This window comes from Rhinopithecus bieti, unplaced genomic scaffold (assembly GCF_001698545.2).
Source record: "Rhinopithecus bieti isolate Rb0 unplaced genomic scaffold, ASM169854v2 scaffold_10589, whole genome shotgun sequence".
In the NCBI taxonomy this organism is placed as follows: Eukaryota; Metazoa; Chordata; class Mammalia; order Primates; family Cercopithecidae; genus Rhinopithecus; species Rhinopithecus bieti.
In genome coordinates this window covers 3,732,571-3,746,815 of record NW_016807065.1, presented here as the reverse complement: position 1 = coordinate 3,746,815, position 14,245 = coordinate 3,732,571, and the positions used below count along the sequence as shown (strand labels likewise).

The window sequence follows — 14,245 nt, the reverse complement described above, 5'->3', positions numbered from 1 at the left end:
TCCCAGCACTTTGGGAGGCCGAGACGGGCGGATCACGAGGTCAGGAGATCGAGACCATCCTGGCTAACACGGTGAAACCCCGTCTCTACTAAAAAATACAAAAAACTAGCCGGGCGAGGTGGCGGGCGCCTGTAGTCCCAGCTACTCGGGAGGCTGAGGCAGGAGAATGGCGTAAACCTGGGAGGCGGAGCTTGCAGTGAGCTGAGATCCGGTCACTGCACTCTAGCCTGGGTGACAGAGCGAGACTCCGTCTCAAAAAAAAAAAAAAAAAAAAAAAAAATCTAAAAAATTGGGTGCAGGCCAGGTGCGGCGGCTCATGCCTGTAATCCCAACACTTTGGAAGGCTGAGGTGGGTGGATCCCCTGAGGCCAGCAGTTCAAGACCAGTCTGGCCAACATAGTGAAACCCCGTCTCTACTAAAAATACAGAAATTAGCCAGATGTGGTGGCGCATGCCTATAATCACAGCTACTCGGGAGGCTGAGGCAGGAGAATCGCTTGAACCTGGGAGGTGGAGGTTGCAGTGAGCTGAGATCGTGCCATGGCACCTCCAGCCTGGGGGATAGAGTCAGACTCCATCTCAAAAAAAAAAAAAAAAAAAAAAAAAATTAAAAAATTAGCTGGGTGTGGTGGTGCATGCCTGTAGTTCCAACTACTCAGGAGGCTGAGGTGGGAGGACTACTTGAGTCCAGAAGGTCAAGGCTGCAACTGAATTGTGATCATGCCACTGCTCTCCTGGCAATAGAGTGAGACTGTCTCAAAAACAGACAGACAAAAACTTACACTTGGCCGGACGTGGTTGCTTGCTCTTGTAATCCCGTCACTTTGGGAGGCCGCGGCGGGTGGATTGCTTGAGCTCAGGGATCCTCCCACCTCAGCCTCTGGAGACCAGCCTGGGCATCATGGTGAAATACCATCTCTACAGAAACACTAGCTGGCATGGTGACACATGCCTGTGGTCCCAGCTACTTGGGAGGCTGAGGTGGGAGGATCACTTGAGTCCAGGAGGTCGAGGCTGCAGTGAGCCATGATTGTGCCACTGCGCTCCAGCTTAGGTAACAGAAGGAGACTCAAAAAAAAAAAAAAAAAAAAAAAAAAAAATTAAACCCCCCCAAAAACAACTGCCCCCTCAAAATTTGGGGAAATTTTTTTTAAAAAAAAAAAAAAAAATTGAACCCCCTCGAAAGCAACTGCCTCATCAAAGTTTGGGGAAATTGTATTTAAAACAACAAAACAATCAAACAAACAAAAAACCAGGCTGGGTGCGGTGGTTCACACCTAATCTCAGCACTTTGGGAGGCTAAGGCGGGCTGATCACCTGAGGTCAGGAGTTCGAGACCAGCCCCTGGCCAACATGGTGAAATCCCGTCTCTACCAAAAATACAGAAAAATTAGCCAGGTGTGGCGGTGGGTGCCTGTAATCCCAGCCACTTGGGAGGCTGAGGCAGGAGAATCGTTTGAACCTGGGAGGCGGAGATTGCAGTGAGCTGAGATCGCACCACTGCACTCCAGCCTGGGCAACAAGGGCGAAACTCTGTCTCAAAAATAAATAAATAAATAAAAAATTAAAGAAAAAAAAAGCAAATAAAAAGTCTATATACTTCTGAGTAGTTAAGTGCCTTGTGCAAAGAAGGAGGAGGAATCCAACCCAGATCTATTCACTATGCTGCTACCTAAGTCCTTTGTATTGCTGGTCTACCACCCAGTGCTGTGCTGTGCTGGGCCTGCTGAAGTTGCTGTGGGCTGATGTCCATGCTGCTTGCCTCATGCCTCTCCTTACTCCTGGCTGCAGGGCCTAGCAAGAAGACTGGGGCTCCAGCCTGGGTCTGGTGGTCCAGCATAGAGTGGTGGACATTACTGCTTGGCTCTCCACGTATCCCCACTCGCCTGCCCTTGCCCCTGGCTTGTCTTCCTAATGCACAGGCTGCAAAAAACTCCTCCAAACCCTACATTTCCCAGATGCCTTTGCAGCTCCGTTTTTGGATGCAGAATTGGTTCTACCAATGAGAAATGCTCATGAGAGATTTAGAAAGTGGAAGCGAGGCAGTGTGGGCGTGTGCATATGTCTTGCTGAGAAGCAGGATTGTGGAGCTATACATTTTATTTTCATGAATTTGTGTGCTTTGTTGGACCCATTTCGAGGTCGTAGTTCTGGTAACTGCCTCTTTGTTCTCCACCTTTCTCCCTATACAGGGGAGCTGCTCCTTGGTGACCCATTTTCGTGGTGTCACAAGGGTCCTACCTACTCCGGGGCTGCTCGATCTGTGGTCTTATTCACACATCTTTAGCATCTCCTGAGAGCTGGTTAAAAATGCGGAGTCTTGGGCCCCACCCCGGACCTACTTACTGAATCTGAAACTGTGAGGGGGTGGGACTGAAGAAGCTGTGCTTTAGCAAGTTGTTCTACCGATTCTTTTGCACAGTAAAATTTGAGAAGCCTATGGCCCACTCTCTCAGCGTCTTCCAGTGATTTCGCAAGCACCATCAATTCTTGTATTAAGTTCTTTTCTGCTTAATATACCTAGAATGGTCCCCACAAGGAACTCCGGCTGCTCGTGTCAGGGTTCTAGAGTTCAACTAGTAGGGTTTGAATTCCAGCTCGCTGTTTAATAGCCATGTGACCATGGGCAAGTGACTTTGTGTGGCAAATTGTAATTTATTCCTACCTTCCTTTTTTCCTTCCTTCTTCCCTTCCTCCCTTCCTCCTTCCCTCCCTTCCTCCTTCCTTCCTTCCTTCTTTCCATCTTGCTTTCCTGTCTTCCTGCCTTCTTATTTCCTTCCTTCTTTCTTTCCTTCCCTCCTTTCTTTTCTTTCGTTCCTTCTTTTCTTTTTCTTAAGACAGAGTGTCACTCTGTTACCCAGGCTGGAGTGCAATGGTGCAATCTCAGCTCACTGCAACCTCCACCTCCCAGGTTCAAGCGATTCTCCTGCTTCAGCCTCCCGAGTAGCTGGGATTACAGGTGTGTGCCACCATGCTCAGCTAATTTTTTATACCTGTAGTAGAGATAGGGTTTTACCATGTTGGCCAGGCTGGTCTTGAACTCCTAAACTTGTGATCTGCCCGCCTCAGCCTCCCAAAGTGTTGGGATTATAGGCATGAGCCACCACGCCCAGCCCCCTTCCCTTCCCTTCCCTTTTCTCCCACAGTGTCTCTCTCTGTCACCCAGGCTATAGTGCAGTGGTGCAATTACAGCTCAGCCACTGCAGCCTTGACCTCCTGGGCCTGAGTGATTCTCCCACCTTGGCCTGCTGAGTAGCTGGGGCTACAGGTGTGCACCACCATAGCCAGTTGTTATTATTATTTTGTATTTTTTGTAGAGACAGGGTTTTGCCATGTTGCCCAAACTGGACTCAAACTCCTGGACTCAAGTAATCTGCCTGCCTTGGCCACCCCAAATTTTGGGATTACAGGAGTGAGTCACCACACCTGGCCAAAAATTTGTAATTTCTAAAGATGGCCATGGTTCTATTGCTCTCCCTACACGCTCTTCTAGAATCTTGCCACTCTACCATCAAGAGCTGGAGTGTGGGCCGGGCATGGTGGTACATGCCTGTAATCCCAGCACTTTGGGAGGCCAAGGCGGGTGGATCACCTGAGGTCAGGAGTTTGAGACCAGCCTGGTCAACATGGTGAAACCCCATCTCTACTAAAAACACAAAAATTAGCTGGGTGTGGTGGCGGGTGCCTGTAATCCCAGCTACTCAGGAGGCTGAGGCTAGATAATTGCTTGAGCACAGGAGGCGGAGGTTGCAGTGAACCAAGATTGCGCCATTGCACTCCAGCTTGGGTGACAAGGGTGAAACTCTAACAAAATAAAACAGCTGGAGTATGGGCCAGGTGTGGTGGCTCATGTCTGTAATCCCAGCACTTTGGGAGGCTGAGGCAGGAGACTAGCCTGGGCCACATAGTAAGACCCTATCTCTAATCTCTACTAACAATAAGAAAAAGTTAGCCAGATGTGGTGGGCACATGTCTGTAGTCCTAGCTACTCTGGAGGCTGAGGAGGGAGGATCGCTTGAGCCCAGGAGTTTGAGGTTTCAATGAGCCATGATCACACCACTGCACTCTAGCCTGGGTGACAGAGTGAGATCCTGTCTCAAAAAGAAAAGAGTTGGAGTCTGTACCTCATCCCCTTGAATATGAACAAGGTTTAGTGACTTCCCTTGATGATGAGTCCTGAATAAGTGACACTGTATGACTTCTGAAGCTAGGTCATAAAGATGCAATCCATTTTTCTTTTGCATTTACTTCTGTCCTGCTCTCTTGGGATGTTTGCTGTGGGGGAACCCAGTGGCCATGTTGTGAGGAAGCTCAAGCAGACTATGGAGAGACCTACATGGAGAGACACTAAGGCCTTTGTTCTCCTTACTCCTGCTGAGCCCCCAGCTGATAATTGGCACCACCTGGCCAGTCAGTTGTGTGTCACCTTGGAAATAGATCCCTCTACCTCCAGCTAAGATGCTCTGGCTGATGTCATGGGGAGCCTAAATGAACTGCCTCACCAATCCTTGCTCAAATTACAGATTTGGGAGCAAAATAAATACCTGTTTTTATCTTAAGCCACTAAGTTTTGGGGGGATTGTTTGTTACACAGCAAAAGCTAACTGATACGCTTTTCTCTCTCTACACCTTAGCTTGGAAGGGATAGAAGCTCCGGCCTTCCAGGGTTGGTGTGAGGCTTGCATGAAATGAGGCATGAGTCAGGCGCACGGAAGAGCTTCATGTGGGTGAGCTGTGTTGTTACTCTGGCAGGATTGCCACTTGGGTGCCAGCTGAGGCTGCCATCTTCCTGGCACCCTTCCCTAGAGATTCCCCTTCCTGCCTTCCATATTTGCAAGGTGCTGCACAGAGAACAGCAGTACCTCTGCCACCAAGCACCCACTCTGTGCTCCTGAGATCTCCTCAAATCCTCACGAACAATTCCGGGGTGGATGTGTCAGAGACGTGTGAACCAGAACAACTCCATCTTGAATAGGAGCTTGGTAAAATGAGGCTGAGACCTGAGACCTACTGGGCTGCATTCTCAGATTGTTAAGGCATTCTAAGTCACAGCATGAGATCGGCATAAGATACAGGTCATCAAGACCTTGCTGATAAAACAGGTTGCAATAAAGAAGTCGGCCAAAACCCACCAAAACCAAGATGGCTGCGAGAGTGACCTCTGGTTGTCCTCAGTGCTGCACTCCCACCAGTGCCAGGACAGTTTACAGATGCCATGGCAACGCCCTCTATGGTCTAAAAAGGGAGACATGAATAATCCACCCCTCGTTTAGCATATCATCAAGAAATAACCATAAAAATGGGCAACCAGCAGCTCTCGGGGCTGCTCTGTCTATGGAGTAGCTATTGATTTTTTTTTTTGAAAGAGTCTTGCTCTGTCCCCCAGGCTGGAGTGCAGTGGTGTGATCTTGGCTCACTGCAACCTCTGCCCCCCAGGTTCAAGTGATTTTCCTGCTTCAGCCTCCCAAGTAGCTGGAACTACAGGTGCCCGCCACCACGCCCAGCTAATTTTTGTATTTTTAGTAGAGATGGAGTTTCACCATGTTGGTCAGGCTGGTCTCTCCTGGCCTCAGGTGATCCGCCCACCTCAGCCTTCCAAAGTGTTGGGGTTACAGGTGTGAGCCACCGCACCTGGCTCCTTTATTATTTTTGAGATGGAGTGTCACTGTTGCCAGGCAGGAGTGCACTGGCGTGATCTTGGCTCACTGCAACCCCTCTGCCTCCCAGGTTCAAGCGATTCTCCTGCCTCAGTCTCTGGAGTACCTGAGACTACAAGCGCCCACCACCTGGCGAATTTTTTAATTTTTAGTAGAGATGGGGTTTTGCCGTGTTGATCAGGTTGGTCTCCCCTGTCCTTAGGTGATCCGCCTGCTTCGGCCTCCCAAAGTGTTGGATTACAGGTGTGAGCCACTGTGCCCGGCTCCTTTACTTTCTTAATAAATGTGCTTTTACTTTATGGACTTGCCCTGAATTATTTCTTGTGTAAGGTCCAAGAACCCTCTCTTGGGGTCTGGATCGGGACCCTATTCCTGTAACAGCTGTGAGAGGATCCTGGGGGAAAAACGCATGATCCCATTTTACAGGTGGGAAGACTGAGGCTCAGAGAGGGCAAATGGCTTAGTCAACACCTCAGCATTAGTGGGTGGCCTAGCCTGGCCTGTCTGATCCCTCCCCACCCAGAGATGAGATGTCATCGATACCCTCCTCCATCCTGTAGAGAAAAGCCGGCATTTGCTGTAAGAGAGGCAAGAGGAATTCGGCAGAAACATCCAGGACAACAATCAATTACATTTATTGAGGGCAAGGCAGGGAAGCGGGAAGGGAGGGCAGGGGCAACCTCTCTTCTTCACAGGCACCGGGCCTTGTTTCTCTCCCAGATAAGCTCAGGTCGGCAGGGGCTAAGGGGAGTGAGGCAGGGAGGATGCATATGGGGCCGGTGGGAGCCAGGAGAAGCTGGGGTCAGAGGTAGGAGCTGGGGCTGTGGGGAGTGAAAGGTGAGGCAAGTTCAAAGGTGAACTGCAGCTCGGAGGAAGGGGTCCAGTGCAAACCAGGACTTACAGGTGTAGAGGTAAAATGGGACTCATGGGGGTGAAAGAGAAGCTGGGGTCAGAGGGGATTCAGAGGTCAAAGAGAAGTTGAGGTCAGAGGTAGGAGCTGGGGCTCAGGTGACGGGGTTAAAGGTGAGGCAAGGTCAGAGGTGAAGTGCAGCTCAGAGGGAGGGGTCAAACATAAACCAGAACTTCTAAGTCTACAGGTAAAATGGGATTCATGGGGGGCAGGGGTCAAAGGTGAAGCAGAGGTCGGGGTGAAGGAGGACCCGCAAAGTTAAAGGCGTGTTCCCAGAGTCCGAAGGGTGAAGCGGGGCTCCTCCTGGGAATGTCAAGGTTGGAAGAGCTCAAGAAGGTCAAAGATCAATTAGGGCTAAGGGTCAAAGGGGAGCCAGGGTTGGAGATGAAGTGGCCAGAAGTAAAGCGAGCTCCAAAGGGATTGTTAGGGTCAGGGCCAAGTCTTGGGGTCGGGGGGAGTCAGGCTTGGAGGGAAAGTGGGGCTCCAGGGGTCAGAGGTGGGGGGTCTGGGGGTTCAAAGGTCAGAAGCCTCAAGGGGAAAGATGGGAAGCCAGGGGAGCAGCCTAGGCCACCTCCTCCTCCGCCTCCTCCTCGAACTCGCCCTCCTCGGCCGTGGCGTCCTGGTACTGCTGGTACTCAGATACCAGGTCATTCATGTTGCTCTCGGCCTCGGTGAACTCCATCTCGTCCATGCCCTCGCCCGTGTACCAGTGCAGGAAGGCCTTGCGCCGGAACATGGCCGTGAACTGCTCCGAGATGCGCTTGAACAGCTCCTGGATGGCCGTGCTGTTGCCGATGAAGGTGGCCGACATCTTCAGGCCGCGGGGCGGGATGTCGCACACGGCCGTCTTCACGTTGTTGGGGATCCACTCCACGAAGTAGCTGCTGTTCTTGTTCTGCACGTTGAGCATCTGCTCGTCCACCTCCTTCATGGACATGCGGCCCCGGAACACGGCGGCCACGGTCAGGTAGCGGCCGTGGCGCGGATCGCACGCGGCCATCATGTTCTTGGCATCGAACATCTGCTGGGTGAGCTCAGGCACCGTCAGGGCCCGGTACTGCTGGCTGCCCCGGCTGGTCAGGGGCGCGAAGCCGGGCATGAAGAAGTGCAGGCGAGGAAAGGGGACCATGTTGACGGCCAGCTTGCGCAGGTCGGCGTTCAGCTGGCCCGGGAAGCGCAGGCAGGTGGTGACCCCGCTCATGGTGGCCGACACCAGGTGGTTGAGGTCCCCGTAGGTGGGGGTGGTCAGCTTGAGGGTGCGGAAGCAGATGTCGTAGAGCGCCTCGTTATCGATGCAGTAGGTCTCATCCGTATTCTCCACCAGCTGGTGCACGGACAGCGTGGCGTTGTAGGGCTCCACCACCGTGTCCGACACTTTGGGCGAGGGCACCACACTGAAGGTGTTCATGATGCGGTCTGGGAACTCCTCGCGGATCTTACTGATGAGCAGCGTGCCCATCCCAGACCCCGTGCCACCTCCCAGCGAGTGGGTCAGCTGGAAGCCCTGAAGGCAGTCGCAGCTCTCGGCCTCCTTCCGGACTACATCCAGGACAGCGTCCACCAGCTCCGCGCCCTCCGTGTAGTGCCCCTTTGCCCAGTTGTTGCCGGCTCCGGATTGGCCTGGAGAGGGAAGGGGAGGGGACAAAGCGCAGGCAGTTATGGGGAGCCCCCAGCCTCCACCCTGTCTCTCCACCACCTGGAGGAATACTAGTAGTTGTATTCCTACTACTAGTATTCTAGCAGTTGAATACTAGTAGCTATCAAAAATAATAACAATTAGCCAGGTGTTGTGGCAGGGGCCTGTAGTCCCAGCTACTCGGGAGGCTGAGGCAAGAGAAACGCTTGAACCTGGGAGGAGGCTGCGGTGAGCCGAGATCGAGCCACTTCACTCCAGTCTGGGCGACGGAGTGAGACTCCATCTCAAAAACACACACACAAAACACCCTCCTGCCCCCCCCCCCCCACCACCACCAACAAAAAAAACCCCAAAAAACCAAGACTGGGCATGGTGGCTCAAGCCTATAATCCCAACACTCTGGGAGGCCGAGGTGGGAGGATTGCTTTGCTTGAGTTCAGCAGTTCAAGACCAGCCTGGGCAACATAGTGAGACCCTGTCTCTAAAAAAATATATATATATACACAAATTAGCCAGTCATGGTGGTGGCACGCCTATAGTACCAGTTACTAGGGAGGCTGAGGTGGGAGATTGCTTGAGCCCAGGAGTTGGAGGCTGCAGTGAGCTATGATCACACCACTGCACTCCAGCCTGGGAGCCAGAGGAAGACCCTGTCTCTAAAATAAACAAACAAGAATAAAAAGATTAATAATTAACATTATTATTATCATTTCCAGGCAAGGTCTTGGTATGTTGCCCAGGCTGGAGTACAGTGGTGCAATCATGACTCACGGCAGCCTTGACCTCCCAGGTTCAAGTGATCTCCTGCCTCAATCTTCTGAGTAGCTGGGACTACAGGCTTATGCTACCAGATCTGGCTAATTTTTTTATTTTTATTTTTTTGTAGAGGTGGGGTTTCGTCATGTTGCCCAGGCTGGTCTTGAACTCCTGAGCTGGAGCAATCCACCTGCCATGGCCTCCCAAAGTGCTGCAATTACAGGCGTGAGCCACCATACTTGGCCTGTGTTTTCTTGTTAATCGTGTTGTCTATAAGCTCACTGTGGAATGCAAGCTCCATGAGGAAAAGAATCAGTATTAGAATATTGGCCAGGCGTGGTGGCTCACGCCTGTAATCCCAGCACTTTGGGAGGCTGAGGCTGGCAGATCATGAGGTCAGGAGATCGAGACCATCCTGGCTAACACGTGAAACCGCGTCTCTACTAACAACAGAAAGAAATTAGCCAGATGTGGTGGTGGGCGCCTGTAGTCCCAGCTACTCAGGAGGCTGAGGCAGGAGAATGGCGTGAACCTGGAAGGTGGAGCTTGCAGTGAGCTGAGATAGCGCCATTGCACTCCAGCCTGGGCGACAGAGCGAGACTCTGTCTCGAAAGAAAAAAAAAGAAAGTTGGCCAGTATTACTGTGAACAGCTAACATTTTCTTTCACCCCTTGTCTGTCTCCACCTTGGTTCAGCTCCAGCATTGCCCTCCTGGATAAGTTCAGTTCCCTCTGTCCTGGTCCCCTGGCTCCTATCCTCATCCCCCAGTCTGTCCTTTCCACAGTACCCACAAGATGACACCTGAGAGCACCTGAGTTAAGTCCTGTCCCTCCTCTGCATACAGCCCTCGAGGGCTCCCACCTGCCTTGGGGTCAAAGCCCAAATCCTCCCTGCAGGCCACAAGGCCCTGCTGGACCTGTCCCATCCCCTCCCTCACTCTGCTTCAGCCGCAGTTGTTTCTCCAACTTTCCAGGTGTGGTCCTGCCCTGGGGCCTTTGCACTAGTCGCTCCAGCTGCCTAGGCTTTCCCACCAGGTATTCACATGACTTTTTCCTCACCTCCTTCAGGTCTCAGCTCAATGCCACATCCTCAGAGAAGCCACCTCTGGTCACCCCCACCCTCCTCCTCCCCAGCCTGGTGGTTTGGACTCCAGCTTCTCGGGACTGACAAGACAAACTGTGTGACCTTGGACGAGTGACTTCCGCTCCCTGATCTGTTGGAAGATTTCAAAACATAATGATGCAGTTCTGTGACCGTGATCCATAAGAGGTCCTTGGGAAATGGCCGGGTGAAATCAAGATGAAATGAGATTGGCCAAAGGGTGTGAGTGATTTCAGGAGGACCACAGAGGGCTTGCAGTTGGGCCGAGAGAATCTGTGGTCTCTGGGTGGCCAGGGGGTGGGAGGAGCATTAAAAGTGTGGACTCAGACCAGGCGCGATTGCTCACGCCTGTAATCCCAGCACTTTGGGAAGCAGAGGCAGGCGGATCACCTGAGGTCAGGTGTTCGAGACTAGCCTGGCCAACATGGTGAAACCCCGTCTCTATTAAAAATACAAAAAATTAGCTAGGTGTGGTGGCACGTGCCTGTAGTCCCAGCTACTCGGGAGGCAGGAGAATCGCTTGAATCGGGAAGGTGGAGGTTGCGTCACTGCACTCCCACTGCCCACTCCAGCCTGGGCAACGGAGACTCCGTCTCAAAAAACAAAACAAAACAAAATGTGGACCTAGTAGTCAGACCCTCTGGCTCCTGGCAGCCTCACTGGCTTGCGGTGTGACTTTCTGCATGTGACCTATTGTCTCTGTGCCTGTTTTCTCACCTGTAAAATGGAAGCAAGAGGTGAAGTTGAGGAAAAGATTCAGAGAGGTAGGACAGGTCCTGCATTTAGCACATCTTAGATGCTGGGAGTATTGGAGGCGGGTGGAGCCAGGGCCTGAGGCCAGGGTAGGGACATGCAGCCAGCTGGAGCCATGAAAGCTTCCCTGGAAGGATTGTCCCAGGGTGTGGACGCCTCACTGTCTTCACATATGCTGTTCCCTCTGTCTTCAACATCTTTTCTCCCTTCAATGCCCTTTGGCTAGTCCAAATCCTACCCACATTCTAGACTGCAGATAGTAATGAAAACAATGACAAATGCTTATTTACCTCTTTCTCTGTGTCAGGCATTGTTCTAAATTCTTTTAGGCTTTAGGCCTCACTTTTTTTTTTGCCCAGGCTGGAGTGCAGTGTCCTGATTTTGGCTCACCACAACCTCCGCCTCCTGGGTTCAAGCAATTCTCCTGCCTCAGCCTCCAGAGTAGCTGGGATGACAGGCATCCGCCACCATGCCTGGCTAATTTTTTATTTTTAGTAGAGATGGGGTTTCTCCATGTTGGTCAGGCTGGTCTCAAACTCCCGACCTCAGGTGATCCACCCACCTCGGCCTCCCAAAGTGCTGGGATTATAGGTGTGAGCCACTGTGCCCACCCTAAGCCTCACTATTCTAATAGTTAGCATTTTATAATCCCTGTTTTATTTGATCTTTTTTAGAGGTGGGGTCTTATGCCATCGTTCAGGCTGGAGTGCAGTGGCACCATCATAGGTCACGGCAGCCTCGACCTCCCAGGCTCAAGTGCTTCTCCTACCTTAGCCTCACGAGTAGCTGTGGCTGCAGGTGCATACCACCTCACTCAGCTAATTAGAATTTTTTTCTTTTTGTAGAGACGGGGCGGGGGGGGGGGGGGGTCTCACCATGGTGCCCAGGCTGGCCTCGAACTCCTGGCCTCAAGCTCTCCTCCTGACTTAGCCCAAAGTCCTGGGTTTACAGGCATGAGCCACCATGCCCAGTGAAATCCCTGTTTTAAAGACGAGGAGGCCGGGCAAAGTGGCTCATGCTTGTAATCCCAGCACAAATGAGTTGGGTGGATCGTTTGAGTCCAGGAGTTTGAGACTAGCCTGGGCAATACAGAGACCCACCTCTCTACAAAGACTAAAAAATTAGCTGGATGTGGTGGTGCGCTGTAGTCCCAGTTACTTGGGAGACTGAGGCAAGAGGACCAGGTGAGCCGCGATCATGCCACTACTTGGGAGACTGAGGTGGAGGCGACAGTGAGCCGCGATCATGCCACTGCACTCTAGCCTGGGTGACAGCAGGACAGACAGACTTTGTCTGAAAAAAAAAAAAAAAAAAAAAAAAAAAAAAAAAAAAGAGGATTTTGAGGCCCAGAAAGGCTGAGGAGCCCATCCTAAGTTATCCATCTGAATCAACCCCTGACCGAGCTTTACTTACTTATCTCCTTTGTGACCTATCACCTTCCACCAGAATGTGAGCTGCACTGGGGCAGAGAGGGAGCTCTATTTGATTCTTCCCTGTATCTCCAACTTCTAGAACAGGGCCTGGTATGCAGTAAGTGCTCACCATTTGTTGAATGCATGAAGTGGCAGAATTGGGATGTGCACCCAGGCAGTCTGGTTCCGGTTCAGACTGTTGAATTAAAATGCCACCTCCTCCAGGAAGCCTTCCCTGAACCCCTCTCTGTATCCACCCTCTCCAGGGCTCTCACAGTGGCCCAAGCGTCCCCCATCACAGCCCTGTGCAGGGCTGGTGATTGGTGCCCTGTCCAACCCCTCTCTGGTCTGTGGGCTCCGGTGGTGGCTGTTGACTCAGTGGTGTTAGCAGGAATAAGGAGGTTTTCCAGCCTCTGCTCCCTGCTGGGGGACTCACCAAACACGAAGTTGTCCGGCCGAAAGATCTGACCGAAGGGGCCGGAACGGACGGAGTCCATGGTGCCTGGTTCCAGGTCCACCAGCACCGCTCTGGGGACATAATTCCCTCCTGCAGGGAAACAGATGGAGGGCAGTTTCGTGCATGCCAGGAACCACAGGCGCCCGGTAGCATCCTGTTCCCTCCCAGCTGCCCCTCCCCACCTGGAAGGTGCCTCCTTCGCCCTACCTGTGGCCTCGTTGTAGTACACATTGATCCTCTCCAGTTGCAGGTCACTGTCCCCATGGTATGTGCCTGTGGGGTCGATGCCATGTTCGTCACTGATAACCTCCCAAAACTAGAGAGAGAGGTGGTCGAAGAGTTGAGAGAGGGGAAGCCGGTGGCCAGGCGGAAGAGTACCGCCAGCCCCCAACTACCTCCCTAGCTGCCACCTCTCCCCCAGCAAGGTGAACGGGGACTTAGAGGCATGGTGTCGGGGCGAGGATGAGGCAGCAAGAAGGAGCGGTGGGGGCGGGGTGCAGCCGAGTCAGCACCCAGCGGGGCCGGCTGGTGCCAGCGCACCCAGGCTGCAGCCCGGGGGAGGCATGGGGGTTCTTTGTGCGTGAGGAGGGGACAGTGGCCCAGCTGTGGGCCCAGCTGTGACAGGCGGACAGAAGGCTGGCTCCCACTCTCCGCAGCCTCTTTGTTCCCAGCCTGGCCCTGCCACCCCCACCCCGCGACCCTTCCCCCACGGCCCCTGGGGCGCGCTGGCCTCCTGGGGACCTCATTCCTCTCCAAAGGCTCCCAGGTTGGGGGGTGCTCCGGGGACCGACCCCGCGCCGCTCCCCGGGGTCGCTGCCTCCTTCCCGGGCCCCGTCCCCCGCGCACCTTGGCCCCGATCTGGTTGCCGCACTGGCCGGCCTGCAGGTGCACGATCTCCCGCATGGCGGTGGCGCTGAGGGTGGACGCGGCGGCGGTGGCGCGAGCGCGGGGAGCTGCGGCGGCGGCGCGGGTGGAAGATGCGGCGGAGACGGCGGAGCACGGTCCCTGCGCCCCCGGGAGCAGCTATATGAGCGGGCGGGGCACGCGTCACGGCCGGTCACCCTCCCGCTCCGCCCCTTGGTCCCGCCCCGGGATGATAGAGGGGGCTGGGGTGGGGGGAGGTGGTGCAGGGACCTCGCTCCCCAGCGGCCCCCCTCGAGACGTCCGGGACCCCACGTGCTCCGACCCCTGCCTTGTGGGTGAGGCCCCTTAGGGCGCCATCAGCGCCGTCTCCACCTTCCCAGCCCCCAGCCAGGCTTGACCACCCGCAGAAATTGGGCGGAGGAAGGGAGGGGAGCGCCTGGTAAACAGGCATCTGAGAAGTCCTGCCCCTCCCTCTTAGCCTCCACCTTCCTGCCCCAGGCCTTGCCTCAGTTTCTCGGTCCGCAGTCCCTCTTCTCATTCTATTTAGACCGTATTCGCCAGAATCCTTGCATTAACCGCGAGCCCTCCCAGTGGGGCTGGGCTGGGGGCTCCGGGGCGGCGATATGGTTTGCAGGTTGGTTCCCGGAGGGCTTGTCCCGAAGCTGCATAGTAAAACCACGATTTCCTCCCATGACTGGG

The 14,245-nt window shown here is 53.6% G+C and overlaps 1 protein-coding gene across 1 annotated transcript; it reads right to left on the bottom strand.

Moving 5' to 3' along the window:
- Window positions 1–6,268: 6,268 nt before the first annotated feature.
- TUBB4A (tubulin beta 4A class IVa) lies at window positions 6,269–13,952 on the bottom strand. The gene is made up of 4 exons (XM_017880023.1): window positions 13,529–13,952; window positions 12,890–12,998; window positions 12,662–12,772; window positions 6,269–8,187 (listed from the first exon to the last, which is right to left on the bottom strand). Exons 1-4 carry the CDS (start codon window positions 13,583–13,585, stop codon window positions 7,130–7,132), a joined length of 1,335 nt encoding a protein of 444 aa, XP_017735512.1. The 5' UTR covers window positions 13,586–13,952; the 3' UTR covers window positions 6,269–7,129.
- Between the last annotated feature and the right edge of the window lie 293 nt (window positions 13,953–14,245).

Bases quoted from the DNA above. Each gene is read 5' to 3' on its own strand.
- TUBB4A (XM_017880023.1), bottom strand. From the start codon at position 13,585: ATGCGGGAGATCGTGCACCTGCAGGCCGGCCAGTGCGGCAACCAGATC. The intron at 12,999-13,528 runs GTGCGCGGGGGA...CTCTCTCTCTAG, and splicing joins GCAACCAGATCGGGGCCAAG to TTTTGGGAGGTTATCAGTGA. The intron at 8,188-12,661 runs GTGAGTCCCCCA...TTCCCTCTCCAG, and splicing joins GCCGGACAACTTCGTGTTTG to GCCAATCCGGAGCCGGCAAC.